We start from the raw sequence: 25,657 nt of genomic DNA, 5'->3' as shown, positions 1-25,657 counted from the left end.
TAAAATGTCAGAAGATTTTGTTTCCCTTTATGTTCTTTCAAAGAATTTTATAGAAATGGCAAAATCAGAAAGCACAGGAGGCTATTCAATTCCTTTGCGTGTGGAAGCTCTTTGAAGGAGCATTTCAATTAGTCATGAACTTTTTCCCATAGCTCTGAAAAAGTTTTCCCTGAATATTTAACAAATTCTTTTCTGAAGTTTACACTGAATCTGTTCCCAAAGCCATTTCAGATACCACATTTATATTACAACAATGTGCCACATGAAACAAAATTTCATCTTACCACTTTCTTCTTCTTTATGTACTGGTTAACTGACTCTTCTACTGCTGTAAAAGATTTCCCCATGCCTATTCCAACAAACAGATTCACAACACTGAACACCTCCAATAAATGCTCTAAGGAGACCCTCAGTCAAGAACCACTTCCAGTTGGACAGCAAGGGATTCATTTGATTTCCGATTGGCTACTGGAAGGCAAAGCGCTGCATGGATGGGCAGTTTGGATAATGGAAGTGGCAGGCCGAGAGATGATGTACGTGTGGCTCAAACTGTATTGACACATTACAGGTAAAGTTGCCACAGTCCTACTAGACCATATGGCTGAATCTCTCATGAAGTTGTGTAGAGTAATCGTGAATTAGAAGGCAGGAACCCAGGATTTGTTTGCAAAAAAAAGGAAGAAGAGTGCGCGGTTCCTTTAAGAGGTAAATTGTTTTTCTAAGCATAGAGATTTTTAAGGAGAAAAAAAGGTGTCTGTATGTTGCGGAAGATGTACAGTCAGTTCTGAAATTGAAACAAGTATCAATTGCTGTGTGATTGGAAACTTTAGGCTCATTTTGATGTTTTGGCAACTAACTGGAATTAGCCAATTAATTTAAACCAAGTAGTTAACGACTGAAAGCCAATTGAATTTAAGTCTGATGGCTTTGACAACTTTGGATCACTGCTACTGTAAGAAAATTGATATGTCGTCAAGGTATATAAGGAGAGGTGTTTTGAAAATCGGTGAGAAAACAAACTTCCATTTGAGAAATAAGCATCTAACTCTCAGAAGAAATTGCTAGGCTCTCTAAGAAGGCATCATCGATACATTAAAGGTGACATGACACTTCTAGCTAAGAATCCTCACAGAAGACTTCACAGAGAAAACATCCCTGACAGCTGGATCAGCGGAAGAAAGGCATTTATGACCGAACAGCAGAAGAAAGACATGTAGACATTGAGAGACTAAATTTTAATTTATTTTCTTGTTACTTGTGTTTATTGGAATGACATACCAGTAGAATTTAGTTCAGTTAGGGAATAGTTAGTTGTAAAGGGGGCATTGTTCAGTTTATTAGTAATTCTGTTAATTGGTTCACTGTTAAGGTTAAATAAATAAATTGTTACTCATTGCTTATAAACTGAACATCAGGGATTTTCTTTCATTTAAACTCCCCTTTTCCGTAAGAGTGATGGTTAACCTCAGGGTCACCACTCCTCTGATTGAGGGGACAGACGGAGAACAAGAGTCCTTTATGGTAACTTCAGCTGGTATGGGAATTGAATGCAAGCTTTTGCCATCGGTATGCATCACAAACCAGCTATCCAGCCAACTGAGCTATCTGATCACCTAAAAATACACGTGCAGCGCTTCACAAATCTGCATGAAGGTAATTAATTGTAAGGTCCAGCAGCAGGAAAATAATTTAGTTAACGTTTTACCAGTGCCAGATGACTGGCAATATCAGATAAATATCCTTAATTGTGTGAAGAAATATTTTGCTGTTGTCATGTCGGTGTGCAGGTACATATTTTTAACACTTGTTGGAAGAAACTTTATATACCAGCGTCAGGGTAAAACACTAAATCCAACTGAGACAAACTCTTGTAGTTAATAAAACTTGACTTGACCAGTCCATTGCTACGCTTAATGTAAAAGATTTCACCTGCAAGATTAGAATTCCAGAAGGAACCGACATTAATGGAAAGATGCTCCAACATCTAAAATACTGTAGCTGAGCGTTGTGGAGTAAACTAGGAATGTAAGAACAAATTTGCATTTATATTGTGCCTTTCACATCCTAAACACACCCCAAAGTATGTACTTCAAAACCACAATATTATTTTCCTGATTAGAACATAGAACATAGAACAGTACAGCACAGAACAGGCCCTTCAGCCCACAATGTTGTGCCGACCATTGATCCTCATGTATGCACCCTCAAATTTCTGTGACCATATACATGTCCAGCAGTCTCTTAAATGACCCCAATGACCTTGCTTCCACAACTGCTGCTGGCAACGCATTCCATGCTCTCACAACTCTCTGCGTAAAGAACCTGCCTCTGACATCCCCTCGATACTTTCCACCAACCAGCTTAAAACTATGACCCCTCGTGCTAGCCATTTCTGCCCTGGGAAATAGTCTCTGGCTATCAACTCTATCTATGCCTCTCATTATCTTGTATACCTCAATTAGGTCCCCTCTCCTCCTCCTTTTCTCCAATGAAAAGAGACCGAGCTCAGTCAACCTCTCTTCGTAAGATAAGCCCTCCAGTCCAGGCAGCATCCTGGTAAACCTCCTCTGAACCCTCTCCAAAGCATCCACATCTTTCCTATAATAGGGCGACCAGAACTGGACGCAGTATTCCAAGTGCGGTCTAACCAAAGTTTTATAGAGCTGCAACAAGATCTCACGACTCTTAAACTCAATCCCCCTGTTAATGAAAGCCAAAACACCATATGCTTTCTTAACAACCCTGTCCACTTGGGTGGCCATTTTAAGGGATCTATGTATCTGCACACCAAGATCCCTCTGTTCCTCCACGCTGCCAAGAATCCTATCCTTAATCCTGTACTCAGCTTTCAAATTCGACCTTCCAAAATGCATCACCTCGCATTTATCCAGGTTGAACTCCATCTGCCACCTCTCAGCCCATCTCTGCATCCTGTCAATGTCTCGCTGCAGCCTACAACAGCCCTCTACACTGTCAACGACACCTCCGACCTTTGTGTCGTCTGCAAACTTGCTGACCCATCCTTCAATCCCCTCGTCCAAGTCATTAATAAAAATTACAAACAGTAGAGGCCCAAGGACAGAGCCCTGTGGAACTCCACTCACCACTGAGTGGAGTAGTATCTTTTACAAGGAAGTCACAATGCTGAAACAGACTACGAGACTCAGGTGGCCTGCACCTGCACTTGTGTGCACACAATCCTACTCTCGCTCTTCTTCACCTAGCAGTATCAGCACATCCTCCTTTTCTTTCACAACATCTCCCTTTATGCCCACTTGAAGGGCAGATAGGGGCTTGGTTCATTGTCTCACCTGAAAGATAGTATTTCCCTCAGCACTTCTCACACTTACCCAGAATTTCACAAGGAAAAAAGCATTATGGGGTCCTTTCCCATATAGTTCTTTAAGGCCACCTTTCTTCTCTGGGAATTTATCGTAAATTTGGCGAATATCCACAGATTCAAGCAAAGGGTCACTGTAGGAATGGTTGGTCTGTCCAATATGTACAAAGAGGTGTTTGTTGTACTGTTATAAAATAAAACATTACAAAGTTATCACTTTTACATGAGTCATTTCAACACCGTAGGCTTGCAAACTAGAAGGTCATAGAACGGTTATGTATTTCAAATGTTTCAGCAAATAATCCAAAGAATGAGCCTGTAGTGTCAGTGTGAATCTAACTCAGCATAAATAAAGTCTAGGAAATTGGTGAAAGTGACCATAACCTGAACGCCTATGAGATAAACCCTACTGGCTCAACAATGTCCATTTTTGGAAGGGAAGGCACCATCCTTATTCATTCTAGCCCTAACACATGACTGCAGAGCAATACTAATGCAGTTGACTCTTAACTGTCTTGGAAATGGCATTACAAGTCAATAAAGGAGACTGAAGATGAGAAATAAATGGAAGTCTTGCCACTGATTCCAAAACCATTACCAAATTAAGTAATCTACATGCATCCTTTTGTAATATTGCATTCCACTGTTGATCAGCATTTTAGACTTAGTACTTTAAAAACAAACTTCAAGATTAAACTAGGTTTGAGAATAATGGTGGAGATCAGTCAGCAATGTAACAACCCTGACATTTAACACTGCAATGCCAGGGTCTCATCCCTGCTCTTTCAACGGAGATTTCAAGCTACTAAAAATAATAGCTCCGAGAGCTATTGGGAGGTATGGATGGGATGATTTGGTGGAAGCTCATTTAAGCTCCTATGCAGGACATCACTACCTTTAAAACTAACACGTTTGTGTAGAAAAACTGAGGGAATCTTTCATTGCATTTTTTTTAAAAAGAGAAGTTACTCAAGTCAAAAATTCATGATGCTTCAGGTTGCTATATTCAAGATGGACATGTTGCAGTGTTGGATGTACAAGTTGCAAAATCATAACCTACAGTTCAAAGGAAAGCTGATAGACTCAAATGGTCTGTCAGTGACTTACTGAGTCTGGGTCCCTCTGCTGTTCGAGAAAGGCCGAGAATTCCACAAGTCTAAGTTTGGATGTTCCGATAGATCGGCCTTGCCATGCTGGGACTGAGGGAGTTGGGGCAGCTGCGGATTCGTAACCTGCGTATGCAAGATACAACAAAAATCTGTCCTTAGATACATATAACCACAAAATAAGACCATAGAATCATACAGCAAATAAGGCTAAATGTTATGCTCTGTCAGCACTGGCTCTTTGACAGAATTATCTTTTCGTCGTTCCACATGGTCACTTGGCTGCATCAAACTCCATCAAGCAATTCAGGAACACAGTAGCCAACTACTGTGCTTTCCAGGAAACCACAGTTTTGAATAACATCAAAATTTAGGAGAAAGAACTATTTTAGATAATCAGCTAACCACTGCACGTTTGAAGCAAGGATGATCAGAGGGCATATCACAAATGGTTCGGGTCTTGAGCAGGTCTTTTAAAAATCTTGAGAGGGTTATAGAGAGAGGAGAAGCAGCAAAAGACAGAAGAGCAAAGAGGGTGGGCATGCAGAATGTGAAGTGAATAGGAATATAGATGCAGAAGCTTTGAAGAAAAAAGGAGTTTCCTACCTGAAATGGGTGTTGTAACTGCTGGTTGGCCTGCATATGGCTGTTGAGCAAAGGGCTTCACACTGAGGGAACACAAAGTAAACATCACTGTGTGTCAATTATCACAACAAGCTTAAACCTCAACAAATAACTCTGCTCTCTAAATTTCATATTAGCATGTAGTGCATAGGTTCATTCAAGAACTGTCCCACAACGGAAACTAAACTAATGTGGCTCCTAACTCCCAATACTGGAAATATGGTCAGACATTGCAATCAAAATGGCTTTTCTATTCTGACTTGTCGAATTACTCTGTTTGAATTTCATGAACCAATTTGTGCACAGAGAGCTTGTACGAACAGCAATGTAATTATCATAAAATAATCTGTTGGCTGGGGGTGCAGGAGGTGGGTTATTTTGGTGAGGACACTAGGAAGCACTCTCCTGCTCTTATTTGAAATAGTGTCACGAGTTTTACTTACAGCTACCATCAGGGGCAGACTTGGCCCATTTAATGTTGCTCATCAGAAAAACAGCATCTTCAACAGAGCAGTATTCCCCTCAGTACAACAATACCAGTGTCAGCTTGGGTCACATGCTCTAGTTTCTAGAGTGGGCATCTAATTCACAACCTTCCAATTCAGTGATGAGAATGCCACCTACTAAACTGACATCTACACAAAGTCCCATGTCAAACCCAGCAATTTTAAAACACATCCAAATTTGCACATTCAGCATTATTTTAAACATCGATTGTGATCATCTTGAATGCAATATCTAACGGACTACTAAAAGCTGATCAAATGCAATTTTCAAAAGGAAACCGGATGAATATTTGAAAAGGAAACACTTGCAGGGCTGTCGGTAGAAGAGCAGAAGAATAATAAAACTAATTGGATTGCGCTTTTGAAGAACTAGCACAGGCACAATGGGCCGACTGGCCTTTTTTTTTGAGCTGCTTTATCATACAATCACAACACAGATATAGGAATGCCCAAACTTCTGGAAACTCAGCGGATAAACAGGAAATCGGTTTTCAAGTTTGGTTTAAAAAAAGATCAAAGTAAATATTGGATATAAAGTAAATAATCTGGGAAAGGTCGAGGTTCTGGCAATGCTGGAGAAACCTTGACTGAATAAACGACATGACATCCAACTGGACAGGGGACATGGAGGAGGAAAGTGGGACTTAAATGGGAATATTTTAAGTTCACTCACAGCTCAAATAAATTTTGGTACAACTTGCACTGTTTACTTACTCCTGTGAGGATCCTGGTTGTCCTGTTGGTATCACACTGTGCCAGAACTAAAGAAAGCATAAAACATGTTAAACAAACATACAGCAGTCAACAAGAGAACAATCTTACAATAGACCTTCTAAAAACATAAAGAAGTAAATCACAAAACACAGTGTCAGATGCTGACAGGGAATCACTAAGTTTTCGGATGTAGTTTCTACAGAGTCATAGAAACCAGCAGCACTGGAGGCCATTTGGTCCACTGCACTTGCCTTGTCTCACAGAAAGAGCAGTTGGAAACTTTATACACAATAGGCCAAATACTTTGCTTTTACCTGGCCACTTTTAAAATGGTTTGGACATCACTGATGCAGCCAGTGATGAGAGCGAGAGGAAGAAACTGGAGACTATTCAGCCTTCCCGCACTTAAGGTCTTGCTAGCACACCTTTACCTGGAGCTTATTTAATCCAATGTCTGCATTTGACTGAATGAATCTATTCAGCTCTTTGAAACTTTTGGCAGTGGAGTGGGGGGAGTTGCTCTGGTCCCTCACCCCCTCTATTTTCCTTCAATTGTTTTGCTTTCTCTCTGTTGATTTCCTACATCAGTAGTACTTTCATGTGAAGACTGAGGGAGGACCACAAGCATGTAGGTGGGGAGTAGGCAACAGACAAAAGGAGGCAAGGAGAAAACATTTCTTTTAGGAACATAGGGAGACTGAGGCCATCGAGAGTCTTGAATCTGTACTGTAATCTTATTAGACAATGTCTGATCTCCATCTCAACTATAGACAGCATATTAAATTGAACAGGGGGTCAGAAAAAAATTTACTAGGATGTTGCCAGGAATGGAGTGTTTGAGTTTTAAAACAGACTGAAAAGGCTGAGACTTTTGAAACTGGAGTGTAGGAGGTTGAGGAGTAACCTTATAGAGATGTATAAAATCATAAGAGGAACAGACAAGATGAACAGTGAGAGCCTTTTACTAGGGTGGGGCAGTTCAAACTAGATGGCATATTCTTAAGGTGAGAGGAGAAAGTTTTAAAAAGAACATGGGGCAACTTTTTTTTTGACACAGAGTGGTTCATGTGTGGAATGATCTGCCAGAGGAAGTGGTGGATACAGGTACAGTTACAATATCTAAAAGACATTTGGATAGAGACTTGAAGAGGAAATATTTGCAGGGATATGGGCCAAATGCAGGCAAGTGTGACTAGTTAAGGTTGGCATGGACTAGTTGGACCAAAGGGTCTGTTTCCATGCTATGAATGAACTCTACATTCCGATATCTTTAATGATCAAAAAAAACTTTCCACCTTGGTGTCAAATATATCAACTGATCTCCATGATCTGTAGCTTTTTGGGGTATAATGAGTTCAAGATTTCCACTGACATTTCTCTGAAAAAGACTGTTTCCTGATTTCAATTTTAACACAGCATCCTCCTCTTCTATATTCCTTACTAGACGAAATATTTCCTGTTTACTTACTCAATGAAATCTCTCATTTTAAATGCTTCAATCAGTTCACCCCTCAACTCCATGGGAATACAACTTATATTTAAATAGCATCTTTAGCAAACCAAGTTTAGACAACCTATGCTCATAACTTAGCCCTTTAAGCAACTCTCAATAATAAAGAATAGTATCAGACAGACCCAACTGGAGGGAGATAATGGGAACTGCAGATGCTGGAGAATCCAAGATAACAAAGTGTGAAGCTGGATGAACACAGCAGGTCAAGCCGACGTTTTGGGCCTAGACCCCTCATCAGAGCCAAGGGACTAGGCCCGAAACGTCAGCTTTTGTGCTCCTGAGATGCTGCTGGACCTGCTGTGTTCATCCAGCTTCACACTTTGTTATCTTGGACCCAACTGGAGATACTGCCTTGCCTTAAAACTACTTCACTTACCCCAGGTGCTGCTTGAAAGGATGGGCGAGCAATACCTGGGAGGCCCAGCTTATGCTGGATGGTTGTTGCTGATACAATCTGTGCAGAAGACATTGCCGCCATGCTCTGAAGGGCTTTATCCTTCACCGCTTGATCCTTGAATACAACAAAACACAACACACTCTTACATCTGTGTTGCAACACAAAGCAATGTGCTGCTCCCCAAATCTAGAGCTGCATGCTTCACTCAGTTACCCAAATGCAAGCAATTAATTTCCTATCCATACACAGAATCGTCTTTAAAATGGACAAAGATACTAAATCTGGTTGCGAATGGTGATTCAGTCAATCCCACAAACTCAACTAAAATTCCCACAACTAAGTTCCCTCTGCCAGGCCTCCTTTTGCATCTTCTCTGTTTTGCAAGATGAGATGAGTTCATAGAACGAAATAGCACATGAGGAGGCCACTCAGCCCCAATGATTATATAATTCATTGAAAGAGCTGTCCTCTAATTCCACTATCCCGGCTCTTCTCCCATTACCCCACAAATAATTTCCCTTCAAACATACATTCCAATTCAAAAGTATTCCGAATTATAACCATCTCACTTTGTAAGAAAATATATATCTCACTGCCCATCCTTTCTCAATTATCTTGTCTCCTCTGTTCACTGTGCCTTCTGTCAATTGAAACTGGAGTTTCTCACCATCTTCTCATATTAAAACCCTTCAAATAATCAAGCCAAATTTTTTTTTAACCCAGCCTTGTAATTAGATATACATCAGGTGCAGAATTGGAGGCTCTAACTACTATTTGTTGTTACTCAATGACCTGGAACTACTTTTACAGAACAGATGCTTCAGAATTTGCTCCCAAATGATAGCACATGCTAACTATTTAAGGTATTCTGTTGGCTTTCCGTTGTAACACTAATGTTTACATACTTAATAAAATGGGTGGATGCAGTGGATACTTAAATTGGTGCCTAGGGTGCCAATCAAGCAACATTCTGCATCCGAGTGGTGCTGAGCTCAAGTACTGGAGCTGCATTTGTCCAAGCAAATGAAGATTATTGCTCAAATGTCCTAACTTGTGCTTTGTACATGATAGACTGGTTTTGGTAAGTCATGAAATGAGTTACTCACAACAAATGTCTTAGTGTCTGACCTGCTTTTGTAGTGTTAACAGTTATGTGACTTATCCTGTTGAGTTTCTATCAAATGTTGATGGAAAATTCAACACAAGTAATGCATTTGAGCGCCACAGAATGGTGGTCAGGTTTCCTTTCTTGTAGATGCAGATGCAAATCCAAATCAAAACTGATTTGCCGCAACAACATAAAAGTAAAGCAGGACAATAGTTGAGCTGTCCAGAAAAGTTTAGCAGCTTTTATCAAAATGGTGGAATAGACTCTTCAATGTGTCTCGGTGCGGAAACATCAGGGAAATGACAAAGGGTCATCGCACAATTGACTCAGCCTCCATCCACACTGCCCTGAAGGATGTTGTACTGTCAGACTAGTGGACTTCTAGGTTAGATAATAAACCAATACTTGGTGTCGGCCCCCTTGGTTGAAGGTAAAATATCCCATGGGCGTTATTCTAAAGAGGAATTCTATTTAGCTAATATTTATTTCTCAGTGATCTAAAACTAGCCATTTACTTCAACGCAGTTTGCTATGCAAAACTTTGCTGATGCAATTTTCCATATTACAACAGGAATTGTATTCCCCAACTTGAAAAGGAAACATTTGCCGATAAGGGATTAGCATGGGAGTGGAAGTAATTGGATAGCTTTCATACAGCCTGCACAGACAAGATGGGTCCAATGGCCTCACGTTCTGTGACATTTATTGATACATCTTTTAAACATAATGCAAGATCAAAAAGAATCAAACAAAATATTTTTGATTTTACTGAAGTTACTACTAAAATAACTAAATTACTAAAATAAGATTCTTCAACACAATTAACTGAAATCATGAACTAGCTTGCTTCAAAACATTACAATAAATGATTGAAAAAAAACTGACTAGTGGACAGCAGAGGTAATATATTGACTATTTTAATTCACAGTTACGCCTTTTTAAACATGGTTTGTCAACATTCGTTGCAAATCGTTCAGTGAACTAATGTAATGTAGATCCAGTCATACATGTAATGTGTGCTTTTTATTTTAAAATAAAAGGAAATTCTAATTTAATTCTCCTCTCATCCTGCAGTGCAATGACATCCTAATGTCTAATCCCCCAACTATCAGAAGGATACTCGATATCATGTCCAACGACCATTGTCTTATCTGCAAGTCTAGAGTGTTAACAAGCTGTTTGAGTGCATAAACATCAATTTGGTCAGTAAACATGAGTTCATCCAAAATCTCTTTTACCCATCATCCTGATGCTCATTGGTCTACATTGGCCACAGGTCCACCAGTGCTTCAAATTTACAACTCCTAACCTCGTTTCGAATCTTTGCGTGGTCTCATCCCTCCCTTTCCCATTCTCCAACACCTCAACCAGCTCACCCAAGATTTCAGCACTTCTTCAATTCTGGCATCCAATGCAAAACAATCTAATTGCTCCAACTGCATTGGGCTCTCTCGGCCCTATGTTCTGGAGCTACCTCCAGCTGCCAAAGCTCTCCTCTTCTTTCCTCCGAAAAACACTACCACCCCCCAAGCCTTTATGTTACTCTTTAAAAGCTGTTTATTTAACCAAGTTTTGGTCTTCTGCTTGGTACCAAATTCTGTCTGATAAGCTTTGAGGAGTATTAGTACGGTAAAGGTGCTACCTCAATGCAATTTGTTGCAGTTGTTGTCACCCACTTCAAGTCATTCACACCGGAGCAAGAACTCCAGTTAACTCCCCTCCGCCCAACTCTTTGTCCCAGGTAAAAGATCAAGGCCCAGTGTAGAATCCATTACCAAGTAAAACTGTACTTGTGATTATGGAAATACTTATTTTTGATTTTCTGTCTAAAATTTGTTGCACTCCCAACACTGCTCTGTATCACGCACATACTGATGGCTCCTCGTGCATTGCTCAGTCAGAACAGAAAAGCTAGAATCAGTGTTTGAAAACTTTTAAGTGCTAACATGCTACTCCAAAAAGCACAATTTCATTCATTACAATCTTGCTTCTGTCATCCAAATACAGCAGACCTCTATGCACCAACAAATTAACATACGAGAACAGGTAGTCAACCCCTCAAACCTGCTCTGGCATTCAGTTCGGGTGATCAACAGGTAATTTGCACTTTGAGTCCAATAAGACCCCTTGGTTCCATAACATCTAACAACACTTTTCACTATCAAAAATCTGTAGCGTGTGAATGGCCTTTCTTCAGGACAGTCAGAGCCAAAAATGTTAACTCTGCTTCTTTCTCCACAAATGCTGCCTAACCTGATGAGTACTTCCAGGGTTTTCTGTTTAATTTCAGATTTTTATAGTGTGCTGCTGGTGTAAAAATCTATCAATCTGTCTTGAAATTAGCAAGTTGCCCAAGAGCTGCCTTTTGCGTGGGGAGAACTATTCTTCGGCATTTCCCTTGAAGAGCCTATTCTCCAACCTTTAACTGATGCTCTTCATTTCTACTTCCCAAAAACCAGAGTAAATAGCTTACAATGACGACATGGGTGTCTTAAATCAATCAGAGGAACTCTGTCAATAATAGAGGCCTCCAGCACGCACAAATGTTCAAATCTTCCAACAGATGGACACAGCCTCTAAATTTGGGATCAATCTCATTTTGGGGCTTGAGATGAACATGTTTAAGCACAAGAGTCAAACAATTAGCTCAGACATGGGAAGCAGGCAAGGCAAGGCAAGGCAAGGCAGGGCGGGGAGCAGGGGACATGCAGGGGTGGCAAGGGATGAGCAGGCCAGCATGCGGACCACGCAACCACTGTTTCAGAATGGCAGGCAGGCAGCAGCAAGCCTTCCCCGTGAGTATAAACTTCTCTCACGCACACAATTCTAATTTGCCAAGCAAATGACAATTTCTCCCAGACATCCAAGCACTCAGATAAAGAACAAAATGAATAAGTGTCAGTCTTTTGAAAATACTTACCATGTTGGTTACCTGTTTGCAATAATAGATAGTTTGTTAAAATATTTTTGGATGGTAGAGTAAGTAAAACCAAATTACATTTGTTTCTCTTTTAAATAAAAACTCAACAGCAAATCGATACAAAATGGCAAAACTGCTCTGGATTTTCTCCTATACTTGGGTAATTTAATGACATCAGTAAATACTGCCCCTTTATTTATGAATGACACACAGATAGTCCATATGTTACCATTTGTTCAGCACCAGCATCAGCTGCCTGCTTGTAAATGTCCAATTCAAATCACAGCACCAACGGGAAGAAATAGCAGCAAAATTGCTCTTGTTGGTTTTAAAAGCTTTGTCCAGCTGTCTGACTGTTTGATCTGCGTAGTTACAAATTGCTCTCGTCACTTAAAGTTAATAATCGTTGCCCTCTTCTGCCTTCAACCATCATCAGCACCACCAGTCCACCCAAAAAACAGAGGAAAACTGCAACTGCTCTGCTTCCCATCTCTAACTCATCGCTCCAGGAAAAGTAATATTCCAAAATAGTGGATTTAATGACAGATGCTAAAGGGCAAAAAAAAATCACTTCAGCAACCAACATGAGGAATCGACTGAGTGGACAATTTGCTAGAACATTCTGCTTTTCTTTTAAAGAGTTTTGTTTTTGTTGAAGCTCATTTTTGCACTCTTATCACAGACCTACACAGGAGGCCATACAGCCCATTGTACCTATGCCAGTTCTTTGGAACAGCTATCCACTTAGACCCATTCCCTTTTTCTCCCCTCCCAGCCTTGAACTTTTTTAAAAATTGTACATATATCCAATGCACTTTTAAAGTTTCCTATTAAATCTACTTCCCCATTTTAACAAGCACATTCCAGATCGTTCTACCTCACTTTGTGAAACCCTACCTGGTTCTTCCATAAACTTTAGCAAGCTTGTGTCCTTTCATTATCAACACTTGTGTCATTGCAAAGGGTTCTCCTTCCGTATTTTATCGAGATCCTTCACAATTTTGAAGGCCTCCGTTAAATTTCTCCTTGAACTTCTCTGTCCTCAGGAAAACAATCCCAGTATTTCCACCCTCTGCTCATAACTCAAAACTTTTATCCCCAGTAACTAACATTCAATAAATTTTCTTAGCGCTCTTTCCGAAGATCTGTCATTCTTTTTGCATTTTTTTAAATCTGTGCCAATAGTGGGACTTAAAACAACTACCAAACATGAGATTCTTCAGGGTACATTTCAGTGCCTGACACCTTTTAAATGAGATAAAGAACAATTTCACATAAATTTAAAATATCTGCAACATAAACGGGAACATGTCTCAGAAATAAACAAAGGGGAGTGGAAATAAATCCTTAAACTCCAGTTCTTTAATACCATTTATTTTGTATAACACAGGTTCAAAAATATTTATGAAACAGTAAAAATCCAGGACAGTTGGGATCAATATCAGCAGAAATTTTAAAGCTCTTGAAATATTTGAAATTGCTTTCAAAAATGAATTGAATCATTACAACTTTGTTAAACCAGATAAATTTTGCATTCTCCCTTTCCCCGGTAGAATACGGAAAGTTTTACATAAACTGTGCTGCAGAGACTCTCAAAAATTACTGAATAACTCCTGTGCCCTGTTGTTGCCTTTTATGCTATGAGTAACTTTCTATTAGAGCAAATGTAAACAAAACAGAGTGGTGTACAGCATTTGTTTCTTTTTTTTCTCCCTCTAGATCTGCTTTCTAATTTGCTTTTCAGTGGAAAGAAAGCGGTTAGTACAAAAAAAAGCTAGCTGTGTCAGCCAAGCAACAGCCAATACCCATGAAAGAGCGTGCATACATAGCTACCCCAACATAATGCATAATGAGCATTAATTAATCCTTTTCATTGTGTAGCAAAACGCTGCTGACCTCACATTCAAGGAGTTGTTTTTCTTTTTGTGTATAAATTATTAAAACCCTCTTCTTTTAGTAACGTTAGTGGAAAGTTTCTGGCACTGCCTTACGAATGCTTAATAACTGGGTGAAGTATCAAAATACATTGTGTACCGTGCTCGGATGAAGGTAGCAAAGAGAGCAGAGGCTCACGTCTTGTTTACAGCTATTCTCATTCCTCCAAAGCAAGCTACATTCTTGTTTTCCGATTGATTTTTGAACAATTCAGGAGCACTGTAATCTTACTTTTCAGTCTGGCTTACATGGCAAAAATAAATCTTAAATGTTATAATTTGCTGGCAGTGGGAGAGTGCAGGCACAAGCATGAGAATTTAAGGTGCACTACTGGGGTTGGGGCTGTCCTGGATTCCGAGCAACTCACAACACCTTTGCATAGAATCGTTTTTTGTTTGAATGGAGAGCGTGGGGAAGTTTGCAGAAAATTTCACTTTGAGGGACCAGTACAAATCTCAGTTGGACTGTTTACTTTATAAAAGCTTTTTCAAATTGCTGGTCTTGTATTAATTCCTTCGGTACTTACAGCTAAGCGCTAATCTTTGTAAAATGTAATAAATCATGACCGGGTAAATCAGGTGAGCATCAAGTACATATGCACCGACAGTCAAATTTTACAAACTCCTATTTTAACCTCTGACTATGCAAACTGCCACAGTCATGCAAGTCTAGCCAAGTAACGTTTTCATATGCATTATCACCATGTAAAATAGGATCTGATTACAGTGAACTACAACAAAACAAATTCCCTCAATAATGCCTTCGCTAGTCCTGGTGTTCTGTGAATCTATATAATAGCTCAAATTGAAAAGTGTATTTATTTTTAATTAGGAAGTGCTTAAGCTTTTCTCCTAAATGTTCTAATGACACAGTGGTTGCGTTGGGAGGGACTCTGACTCACACTAACACTTTCATTGTGCATTCCTAATGCATAAGCACACAAGAATAAAAGAAATAGGAGTTGCAATAGCCCATTTGACCCCTCAATCCAGTTTTGCCATTCAGAGAGAACGTGGCTAATCGTCGAGCTCATCTCTACTGTTCAGCACTATCCTCCTATACTTCAATTCCCTTCATCCCTAAAAAAAATCTACCAACATGTATTTTGAATAGATTCAATGGCTGAGCATCCACATCTCTCTCAGGCAGTGAATAGGAGGAGAATTTATATTTCTGGTATGCTCTGGCAAACTTAGATCCAGGCTTACACAAGATCAGACCAGTTCTAAAAAGGGAAATATCAAGGGTGCCTTAATGTAACAATTTCCCCACCCCTTGAAGATGACCCCTTGTTGTTTCTCCTTTGTCTCATCTTGCCTCATTAAAATGTGGTGTCAATGCCCTCAATCAAGTTTGTTTACAAGAGCTGCCCATGATCAATGTTCAAAAGAGCCACCTTTCTCTTCACTTTCTAGTGGGGAAGAAGTTGTAATTAACTCCCCACGCCTCCTCTCGCAGTTGGCTTGGAAAGCCCAAAGCTCTTCACAAAAAATTATTGGTTTATTTGTGTACCAATTATCTCATTACATATCAAAGAAAAAATCCAAATCTTTCACCTGGACTACAACTGACTCGGCAGCATGCTGAAATACCTTTTGGAGGAGCTATATGGTTCTGGTGCTTTGTCGGGGGGTGGGGTGGGAATACATGTAATGGAGTCAGGTTATGGAGGGTCAAATGACCATTATTTGATGGGACTCTGTGCCTGGCTTACTGAGTGTGCAAAGGCTGTTCCCTGTTGCATGCCAAGTGTATCTGGTGATGCAGAGGCTGGAGGGAAAGGAGAGTAAAGCACTTGGACTTCTTCTTCCCCACCACTAGATGGTGTAATGCCAGAGGCAAATAAGCCAGTGCTTCAATAAAACTGAAACCATTCTTCTAAAGAATTACGATCTTAGCATGAGAGGATCTGAATAACTATGTCACCTCCTAGCGCATGTACATTGTTTTAAGGAGCCATCTGTACAGAAAGTGATGGATTCCCACTGCTTCCCTGTAAGCTACGTGGTTAAGACAGAACTGATTCTGAGTCAGTCACCAGCTGCCAATCACCTTTGCCAGCATGCTCCTCTCACTACATTCAAAAAACCAGATGCCTCCTGTATTTAACGAGCCCAACAGAGCCAGGCCAGCTTGTTATCTTCATCCTGTAATTTAGCATATCTGTTGGAATTGTTTTTTTTTAAAAAACTGCCTATTTTTGTTTCTCTTCTGTGTCACCATTTTTAAGCCTCTAAGCAACTGTGTCCATTTACACAGAGGCAAATTATTTCCACCCAATTGCTTGTATTCTTTTCTGTGCTACTGATAATTGTGTTGCATGAATCAAAGCCTGCCTTATGGCCATTTTAGTAATGAAACACCCATTTTAGAAAGTATACTTTATCTTAATCTCAAAAGTTGTGAGAAAGGTCTTACGTACAAACTGTGTGAGAAAGTGCGTGCGCATTTTACTTAACAGTTGCTAATAAGTGCTAATAATTGCATTGTCCAAAGCTCATTATAAATTCGTACACATGATGCAAGAGCCAAGCTTCCACACATGCAGTTCAAGCAGATTTTAATTTTGGGAGCTGGAGGTTGATTCAGTTCAATATTAGATACCACCCCACAATTCCACCACCCACCAAAACCAAGCAACCAAATGAAAGGTTTAATTGTTCTGACCTAATTTTAAAACATGCATGTGCTCAGTGTTAAATTGAAACAGCTAAGCAGACAGAGCATGCAAAAGGAATGATACAGTCAGAGAAAGTTTCAACATAGGATAAGGGCACTCTCTGTGGAAGAGGTAAATAAGAGAGGTCGGAAGCATAGCAACTGCAAGCCCAAAGCAGACAAGCGCATACCTTTAGCTTGGAATGAATCTCACGAGATTTCCTTCTGGCAAGAACCTGAATGTGACTAGACACCTAAAGGGTAGGGGAAGGGAGGAAAACAAAGAGAAAAAAAAGCCTGTAACCATGGAAACAAAAGCCCCTTGCAACTAGGCGAGCCAGACGTACCTTTATGGCAGCTTGAATTTCCCGAACTTTCTTCCTTGCTAACACCTGTATGTGACTAGACACCTACACAGTGCAACCCGTAAAACAGAAAAAAAAACAAAAGGGAAATTAAAGGTGAAACATGTCTTCTGACTGTGGTTGTTGGCTTTTTTTTGGAAAACATTATTCGTTCCTTTTTAATGAGCTTAGCACTTAAGAGGTAATTGCATTCCCAGCAGGCAACTATACACCATTGCAGCACCAAGTGTCATCACTGCAGAAACCTTCTTGTAGAAAAAGATGTGCAGCTACTGCTTATTCTTTTTGAAAACTGTGAAATTGGAAGGCTGACTTCACCTTACTGCCTCCAACACTACTGACATCAATTAATCAGATTGGAACACAAGTTTTTCAGAGCCAGTTACACAGAAATCCATGCAAGTGATATTAACAAAAAAAACCACAGCTGTCAGCAGACAAGATTTCAATTACAAAAATAGAAGGCATACTATCAGCTTCAATAAGGCTTCAAATAGACCAATAAAAAAAAGCATGCAAAATTCAGAACAGAAAACTGTCTTAAGCTGCTTATAAAGAACCAAAATGAAGCAGTTCCCAATCAATTAATTGATGTAATGAGTACATTAATAAAGGTACAACTTGGATTTAAATCCTCAGTCTTAAATATAAACTCAAAATATCGCAGCAATTCTGGATGAGATTGCTGAGCTTTTGCAATGCACTGAAATATCACCACACAAATTCTAACTTTAATGCATTCTGATCAACAAGTTAGACTTAAAGAGTAGGGACTGTACTCTTCCAAAATGTTTAGACAGGAGTGTGATCTGACTTAGGTTGATGTGGGGATGAATTATAGGATCATGGATTGGTTATGACACTGAAGAGACCAGTCAGTCCTTCCTGTCTGTGCTAGTTTCTGCAAGAGCATATCAACTAATCTTACATTACTTTTATCCTCTGTTGCCCTGCAAAAAAATTTTTTCCTCTTCACGTAATTATCCGGCCACCTTAGATCAGTGTACCCTGGTGCTTGATCCTGGTCAATGGGAATATCTTCTCCTCATCCACTCTGTCCAGTCCCATCACAAATCTGAGCAAATATCAACTCTCTTTCCAACTCCCTTTCGCCCAACTTCTTAAACTGTTCAAGTAACCATTCTTGTAAATATTTTCTGCATCCTCTCCAACGCTTTCACAGCCTTCTAAAGTGTGGGGCACAGAATTGGATGCAATGTTATACTGTAGTTGAGATTAAATCAGTATTTTATGAAAAACCTGTGGATGCTGGAAATCCGAAACGAAAACATAAATTGCTGGAAAAACTCAGCAGGTCTGGCAGCATCTGTGGAGAGAAATCAGAGTTCACGTTTTGGGTCCAGTTCTGAGGAAGGGTCACTGGACCCAAAATGTTCACTCTAATTTCTCTTCACAGACGCTGCCAGACCTGCTGAGCTTTTCCAGCAAATTCTGCTTTTTTTTGTTTCAACATTTTACAAAGGTTCATCATAACTTATTTGCTTTTCAAAGCTATGCTTCTATTATAAAGCTTAAGTTGCCAAAGGCTTTATTGGTCACTTTCTTGTTAAGTCTCTTTTTTTTTTAAAAAAAAGACAACCCTGGGTCCTCCTGTTTCTGTAAGCACTAGTTTTATCACCGTGTCTCTTCATTCTTCCTGCAAGATGCATCACTTCATCCCTCAATGCATGCTATTTCATCAGCCTTACATCTACTCATGTCTGTCTAAGCCCTCTTGAATTCTATTACTGTCTTCATCTCAATAAACGGTACTTGGAATATTTTTGAGCTGGACAGGGAATGTATGTACCACAAGTGACATATTCACAATTTGGATAGACTGGAGAGGCTTCACTTGTCCTTCGTTGTTCATATAAGTGTACCAAATAGCAGAGGACTGGGAGATTAGGCATCTGGATTTAAATATTCTACCAACAGTGGGGTTATTCAAATTCACCAGCAATCACTGTCATTGATGAAGAGGCATATGGGATTAAAATAATGGGATTTATTTACTAATAAAGTATAGAATTGAGACTGGAGGCTGATCAATAGAGAAACAGACCAAGTGAATAAGTATTGATTGCATTTAGTGCAGCTGTCATATTCACAATTTCACAAATTATGAATGAATTCTTTAGATATGGTATTCTGCTGATCCAATTTTGAAGACCAGAGATTATGGAATTCAACTATTCAGAAACATACATACATTATCAGCCTCAAGAAAAGGGTGACAGCAAAATACAATTTTAACATCAGATTACTTAGAACTAGGAAGGGACCATTCAACCCCTCAAGACTGTTCTGACACTCAACTCAATACAATCTTCGAGGCTTTCATTTCTTGCAACAAAAATTGATTGAGGCAAGTTCTATACTGTTAATTTAAACTTCCAAGTTAAAACCTGCACGTCAGAGCATGGAAGCATTTTCTGGATAGAAGATAATCCTCAAATCATTCAATAACTAACTAAATATTACATTCCAGGATGGTTTAGAGGCACTGAATACTTGAACTCCACTGTATATATCTTGTGGAATTGTTTGTAACAGGAACTGATGCAATGGCATTAAAACTGAAAGCATCCTTTGATTTAATTATCAGTCCTTCACTTACAGCATCTTCTCTGAAATAAAAAAGAACCTTTAAGCTTTCTCTTTATAACGACTGGGCAAATCAAGACTTCCCTCCATATGCATGCATATCATCTTATTCTGGCAATACATTCCAAACATCTGTTTTAAAATGGAGGAGTGTAGTGATATAGAGAAAAACAGCAAAACACAGAGAGGTGGTTTCAACTGACCACATTATATGGCCATGTATCAATGCATGACTTATTGCATTCGCTGCCATTCTCAAGAATTTCCAGATGGTCACGTTTTTAAAAAAAAAAATCAGCATTTGTATCACTTGCATGGAGACATTATTGATTTGAAAAGTTGAATGCATTTATTCACAGAGGTTACATCTTTTCGACTCCACCCAAAAGCAAACCTTCAAAATGATAACCATACACAAAGATGTAGTCTTTTGTCCAAACACAGAATGAGAAGGCCATCATTTCACCCCTCAAGCCTGTTCATTGCTGATCTGTCACTTTTACACTTCCTTGTATCCCTTAGTTTATTTGATTAACAGGAATCTATTCAATTTAGATTTTAAATAACATTTACCCACCATCAACTACTGGTTGCAGAAGCGATTTTAACAATTCCCTGACTCTGTGCACAGAAGCATTTCTTAATTTCACTCCTGAAAGATCCAGCACAATTGTTTAGACCCTAGTCCCCGAGTCGTAGACTTCCAGTTTCTCTCTAATATGCTCCATCAATCCTTTACTTCAGCATTTTGTTTGTCTCCTGATAACATGATCACAACTGGGTCTTGCAAACTTGTATTTGGGAAGTAGGTACCAGAATGCTTAAACAAACATTGATTTGCTCGATATGTTCACAAAGAAAATCCTAATTTCTGAACCAACTTAAGATACAATTGAGAAACGCTCACGGATGATGGAAATTATTCTGTTTTACGTGAACGTAACTGCAGTGATGACAGCAAACTATAAAATTAAACAGAAGAAGCCAATGATAAACAACAGCTCAACAGAGCCAGCTCAGCCAACGTGAGTGACACCTACCCCAATTGTCTTCAACATGCATATATGCCCAACGATCTATTTTACCTGCTTCCTAGTGCGTGTCTTCCCTGTTCTTAGCTTGATATACCTGGCTATCAACTCATTACGACCTGCAAAAAGAGAAACACACCAAATTAGAACTACGTATCTTTGCAAAAATAGGAATTTCATTCCACAATTTCAGAGAAAGACTTGTTGATTTTGTATGGTCAGAGAGTATAATCAAGTCATAAATCAGTGGATTCCTAGATACACAAGGAAATTTGAGTGTTACAGAGACAGAAAGGAAGGTGTGTGATAAGGTAAAGATCAGCCATTATTGGATTGAACTGCCAAGTACACTTGAGGGCCCCAAATGGCCTAGTCCTGCTCCTACATTTTAAAAAAACTCTATATACACACATTGTTCTTAAAGATCTGGGTTCTGTGGTACTGTAGTTTGCAAAGAAATTTTATTTGGAGCTGAAAAATAAATGCATTCTCTGCTGGAATAGTAAGCTGATCTTCGCACAATATTTTATATCACAGAAACAGATGATTTGGTCCAACAGGTCGATGTAACAGTTCGCGCTTCACACAAGCCTCCTCCGGTCCTTATTTCATCTCTGCTTATCACCATATGCTTCCATTCTTTCTCCCTCATATTTATTTTGCTCTCATTTAGAAATCTTTGCAGAACTCATTTAATTGATTTTAAGCAAACTGAATGGGGTGAAAATACAATGGTGGGGGAAGGGATTTGCAGGAGGTGAAATTATACACATTTCAAATAATTTACAAGGAATAATTCTGCTGATCACTCGCAACGTGAAGCATTTCCTCTTGAAACAAAGATTGATGCATATTTATACAATAAATTACTCAAAATAGAGCTTACACCAATGTCTGCATTGGGACTGCGACAAAACTGTTAAATTTATGTTACATTTTTCACAACCTCAGGATGTCTCAAAGTGCCTTGGGATTAAGCTGTAAATGCAGAGTCGCAGTGTGAATTTATTCCGGAGCTTTGTTCTGGAATCTGTTACAGCCAGTTTTCAATATCATTGAAGCAGGAGATGGTCATCATGCCTATGCTGCACGTTGAGAGCACGATCCATTGGTCTCATTTTCCCTGCTCTTTCCCTGGAATTTTGTAAAACAATTTTTCCTTGCTGTAATTGATGTGAGGCTCACTATTGAAAGGTGTTATTAATGCTGCTTCCACTAGACTTTCAGGCTACGTGTTCCAGACAGTCTCGCCCTCCAGTTGCATAGAGTGTAGCTTTGGAACGGGAAATTGCAAGGTCGCAACTAAAGTTTAATCAAAGCGCAGAATTTAAGTATCAAGCAGGAGCTTGAGCTTCAAGTGCAGGATAACATGATGCCATAGTCTGAGTCTTGATTGGCAAGACACAATTCACTGAACTTGAGTCACAATCAACGTATCCATTGGCCCAATTAAAATAACTTAACAACAACAACATGCATTTGTACAGTACCTTCAATACAATAAAACACTCTAAGACATTTCAGAGAAGAGATTCTGAAAGAGACTCTAACACAGAGCCACATTCCTCAATCAGAATAGGAAAACCTTGGCCAAAGACGCAAGTATGAAGGAGTGTCTTACAGAAAAGTGTAGGTGTGAATTTCAGAACTTGAGGTCAGGCAGCTGAGAGCAGGGCCATAACTGGAGTGAGCGACGAAAAGTGGAAGGGTGCCAATCTCAAGAGGGCTGTGGAGCTGCAGGAGGTACCAGAGACAGGGACAGACAAGACCAGGGAATAATATCAGAATAATGATGGGAATTTTAAAATTAAAGGTTGAGAAACTGGAAACCAATACAAGCGTCTGTAAGTCAGACTCGTGTGTGAAATTGCAGGTTGTGTCATGGGTGACAAACGGAGGCCAGTTGCACCATTTCTTCCATCCTACCATTCTGTATTTTCCCCAGCTGAGGGCAGGCTTGGAACTTACTTCCAACCTCCCCCAACACTGCCCTCCAGTGGGCTGCTTCGCATGTGCAGAGCTGCATGGCGATTCTCCCTCAAGTTTGTTCTACTTGGCGAAGTGTTTGATGGTGCAGGATTTGGTGGGGGGGAGGGGGGTAACTACCACCATTTGGCAATTAGAACATTGGCTGAGATCGAAGGAGAGGACCTCTGCTGGTCCCTGCACTGAGGCAGAGTGCAGTGGTTCCAGTGTGATGTTCTGCCATTGTACCACTGACTGTGCATACAAGAACAATGAGGCATCCGCGTTGCCTTTTAAGTGCTCCAGCACATGCATTTACAACAACTTATTTCACAGAAATATGCAACTACTTCCACAAAGCACAAACATTTCATCAGAACTGCACTGATCTGTGGTTTCCCCACCTGTCCATTCCTACCCCACCCTGTCGGATGAGACACCAACCCTAGCCCAAGGAATTGTAAATAATTTACCTGCTGCGTAACAGGAGGAAGTATATTAAAGAGGGAATGTTCAGATTCCAGAAGCACCTGTGACAGCTGGTCAACTGTAGTCTCAATTCAAATTCCTGGAAGCATTATTTGCTGAGTTTACAGAACAGCTTTCAAGTGCCCAAGGTGTGGACTCAGTTGGTAAAAATGTAAAGTGTTTAGTTTGTTATCCCACGTCTCTCTCAATCCAGGCTGACCCTTCCAGCAATGGAAAGGAAAGGAAACACATAGCACCAATCCGACACAGGGACAGCCGGTGGTACTTGACCCTGGATTTTAATAGCACCAGCTATTGGTGCAGCTGTGCTGACAACCCGTTCCCCAGCTAGCAGCTATTCAGCGCCAGGAGGATGTGCCAGCAGCTGCCTACAGCAGGGGGCTGGCAAGGCGAGGCAGTTAACCCAAACTTTAAAGCACTTAAGCAGTCCCGTTTTGGAGAGGAACCTCACCTGCCTTCCCCTCCGCGACCCCCGCCCCCTGCCGACAAACAACCAGGAGGAAGTTGGTGGGGTCTCAATCCCTGCCTGCAGCCTCTCCCACCACCAATCCCTAGTGCTGCTACTGGGCCCCATCCACTTAAAAGTGGGAGCTTCCTCTCATGGCGGAGCGTCTGGCTGCGAACAGAATGGAAGGATGACCTTTGATAGGTCCTTGACTGATGCAAGTTGACCAAGCGCTCCCTTGAGGTGGCAGCCTGCTTGTTTTCAGTCTTTCCATTGGTAAAATTCCCAAAAGGCTGTGCATTTATACAGTGCCTTCACTATAACAAAACATTCTAAGGTATTTTGCAGAAACAATTCTGAAACAGAATCTAACTCAGTGCATGTCTGCAAAGCCAAGCTGGTTCTTCGTGGTTTTACTAGCCCTCCCTGGGAGCCAGTACAATTTCAAACCTTTGTGATTGAAGCGCTGAATCTCTTCTGCTCCTTACTGTGGCTTCAGGATTTGTGTCACAGGGAAGTTATCTGTGTCAGGGCCCAGCATTCCTTTCTGAATCAATACCACGAGAGGGGGATTGTTCAGCTCAGGAATATTGGATTAACCTTGCTGTATGCAACACACAATAACTTTGGCTTCCCAACATTCAACTTAACTTAGTCCACTGGACGTGCTTCAAGACATTTCTGACCAATGTGGTGAGAGAGCAAAACATGCAATGAAATAAAGAAATTAACAAAACTGTGCTCCTCTGCAACATTTCACATCTCTGCATGTCCCGTAATACTTTTTTCGTTAATAAAATACATTTGAAGTATAATCCCTGCTGGAAAGCAGAGAGATCAATAGATTTGTGCACTGCAAGTTCTCACAGCGGCTCAATTGCTGTACAGACAGATATTGGTCAACACACCAGAGATAACTCCCCTTGCTCATTGAAACAGCAGCCACAGGACCATTCAGGTCCACCTGGGAAAGCAAACGAGGCCTTGATTTAACATTTTGAGAAAGATGGCAGTGCAGCACTCTTCCCTAAGACCATAAGAAATAGTATGGTCCTTCAGCCTACTCCGCCATTCAACAGGATCATGTTCCTCATGTCCAGTTTCCTGCATTTTCCCCACAATCCTTGATTCTCCAACTGATCAAGGATCTCTCAGTTCTGTCCTGGGAATATTAGCATTGATTCAGTGCTCAAAGCTCTGGACCAATTCTATGAACATACGACCTCCTGACTAAGAGGTGAGCATACAATGACACCATAATTATGCAAGCAACATTTAATTTTTATCACCATTTATATAATTGATGCTTCCAGTCTGACTCAGTAAATGCATTCATTTAGTATCAAACTAAGAAGTCATGCCATTATAGCTCATAATTTACTTAGAAATTAATTTAAAAGGTCAAACAGGATGCAAAGATAATGCCAGAAAAACTTCTTTTACACTAATTTAGTCTTCTACCTTAATTAAAGAAAGGTTTACATTTGTTAAAATTAAAGGCTCTGTAATGAAAATGGATCCTATTTCACACAGCCTACAATTAAAGGAATGTTTCAGCATTCATATAATTAAGTATATGGGTTAGCAACTAACTTACCAACAAAATAATATATCAACCTATTGTCAACGTAGCAAAGGTAGCATGATTTTATGCTTAAATTTTAAAAAAACATCAAATTGGTGCTACGTATCACAGCGGATTAGAAGTTGCTTTTGATGGAAAAGTCAACATCTGTACGTGAAGTGGACCGGAGCCCACTTGCTGTGGAAACCCAGCTGTTGCTTTGCAGATGATGAGAAGACTGCAGCACATCACACATACACATACTCTCTCTCTCTGACACCTGTTTGATGGGGATCATCCTGGGCAGAGGGCAGGGAGATTCAGAGAAAAGCAATGTAGGTGATTTTGAAGACGGGTCACTGCACTCCAA

The 25,657-nt window shown here is 40.1% G+C and overlaps 1 protein-coding gene across 1 annotated transcript in view; it reads right to left on the bottom strand.

The window, feature by feature from the left end:
- The window catches only part of LOC125459178 (transcriptional enhancer factor TEF-1), a 202,580-nt gene that overhangs the window by 18,935 nt on the left and 157,988 nt on the right, over window positions 1-25,657 (bottom strand). The window contains exons 4-10 of the mRNA XM_048545230.2: window positions 20,879-20,943; window positions 17,013-17,075; window positions 8,180-8,314; window positions 6,291-6,337; window positions 5,053-5,114; window positions 4,448-4,572; window positions 3,351-3,524 (exon numbers count right to left, since the gene is read on the bottom strand). Coding sequence (XP_048401187.1) covers window positions 3,351-3,524; window positions 4,448-4,572; window positions 5,053-5,114; window positions 6,291-6,337; window positions 8,180-8,314; window positions 17,013-17,075; window positions 20,879-20,943 — 671 coding nt within the window. The remainder of the gene's footprint in view (window positions 1-3,350; window positions 3,525-4,447; window positions 4,573-5,052; window positions 5,115-6,290; window positions 6,338-8,179; window positions 8,315-17,012; window positions 17,076-20,878; window positions 20,944-25,657) is intronic.

This window comes from Stegostoma tigrinum, chromosome 17 (genome assembly GCF_030684315.1).
Source record: "Stegostoma tigrinum isolate sSteTig4 chromosome 17, sSteTig4.hap1, whole genome shotgun sequence".
NCBI classification, from domain to species: Eukaryota; Metazoa; Chordata; class Chondrichthyes; order Orectolobiformes; family Stegostomatidae; genus Stegostoma; species Stegostoma tigrinum.
Note: the sequence above shows the minus strand (reverse complement) of the source record. Positions and strands in the feature narration are given on the sequence as shown.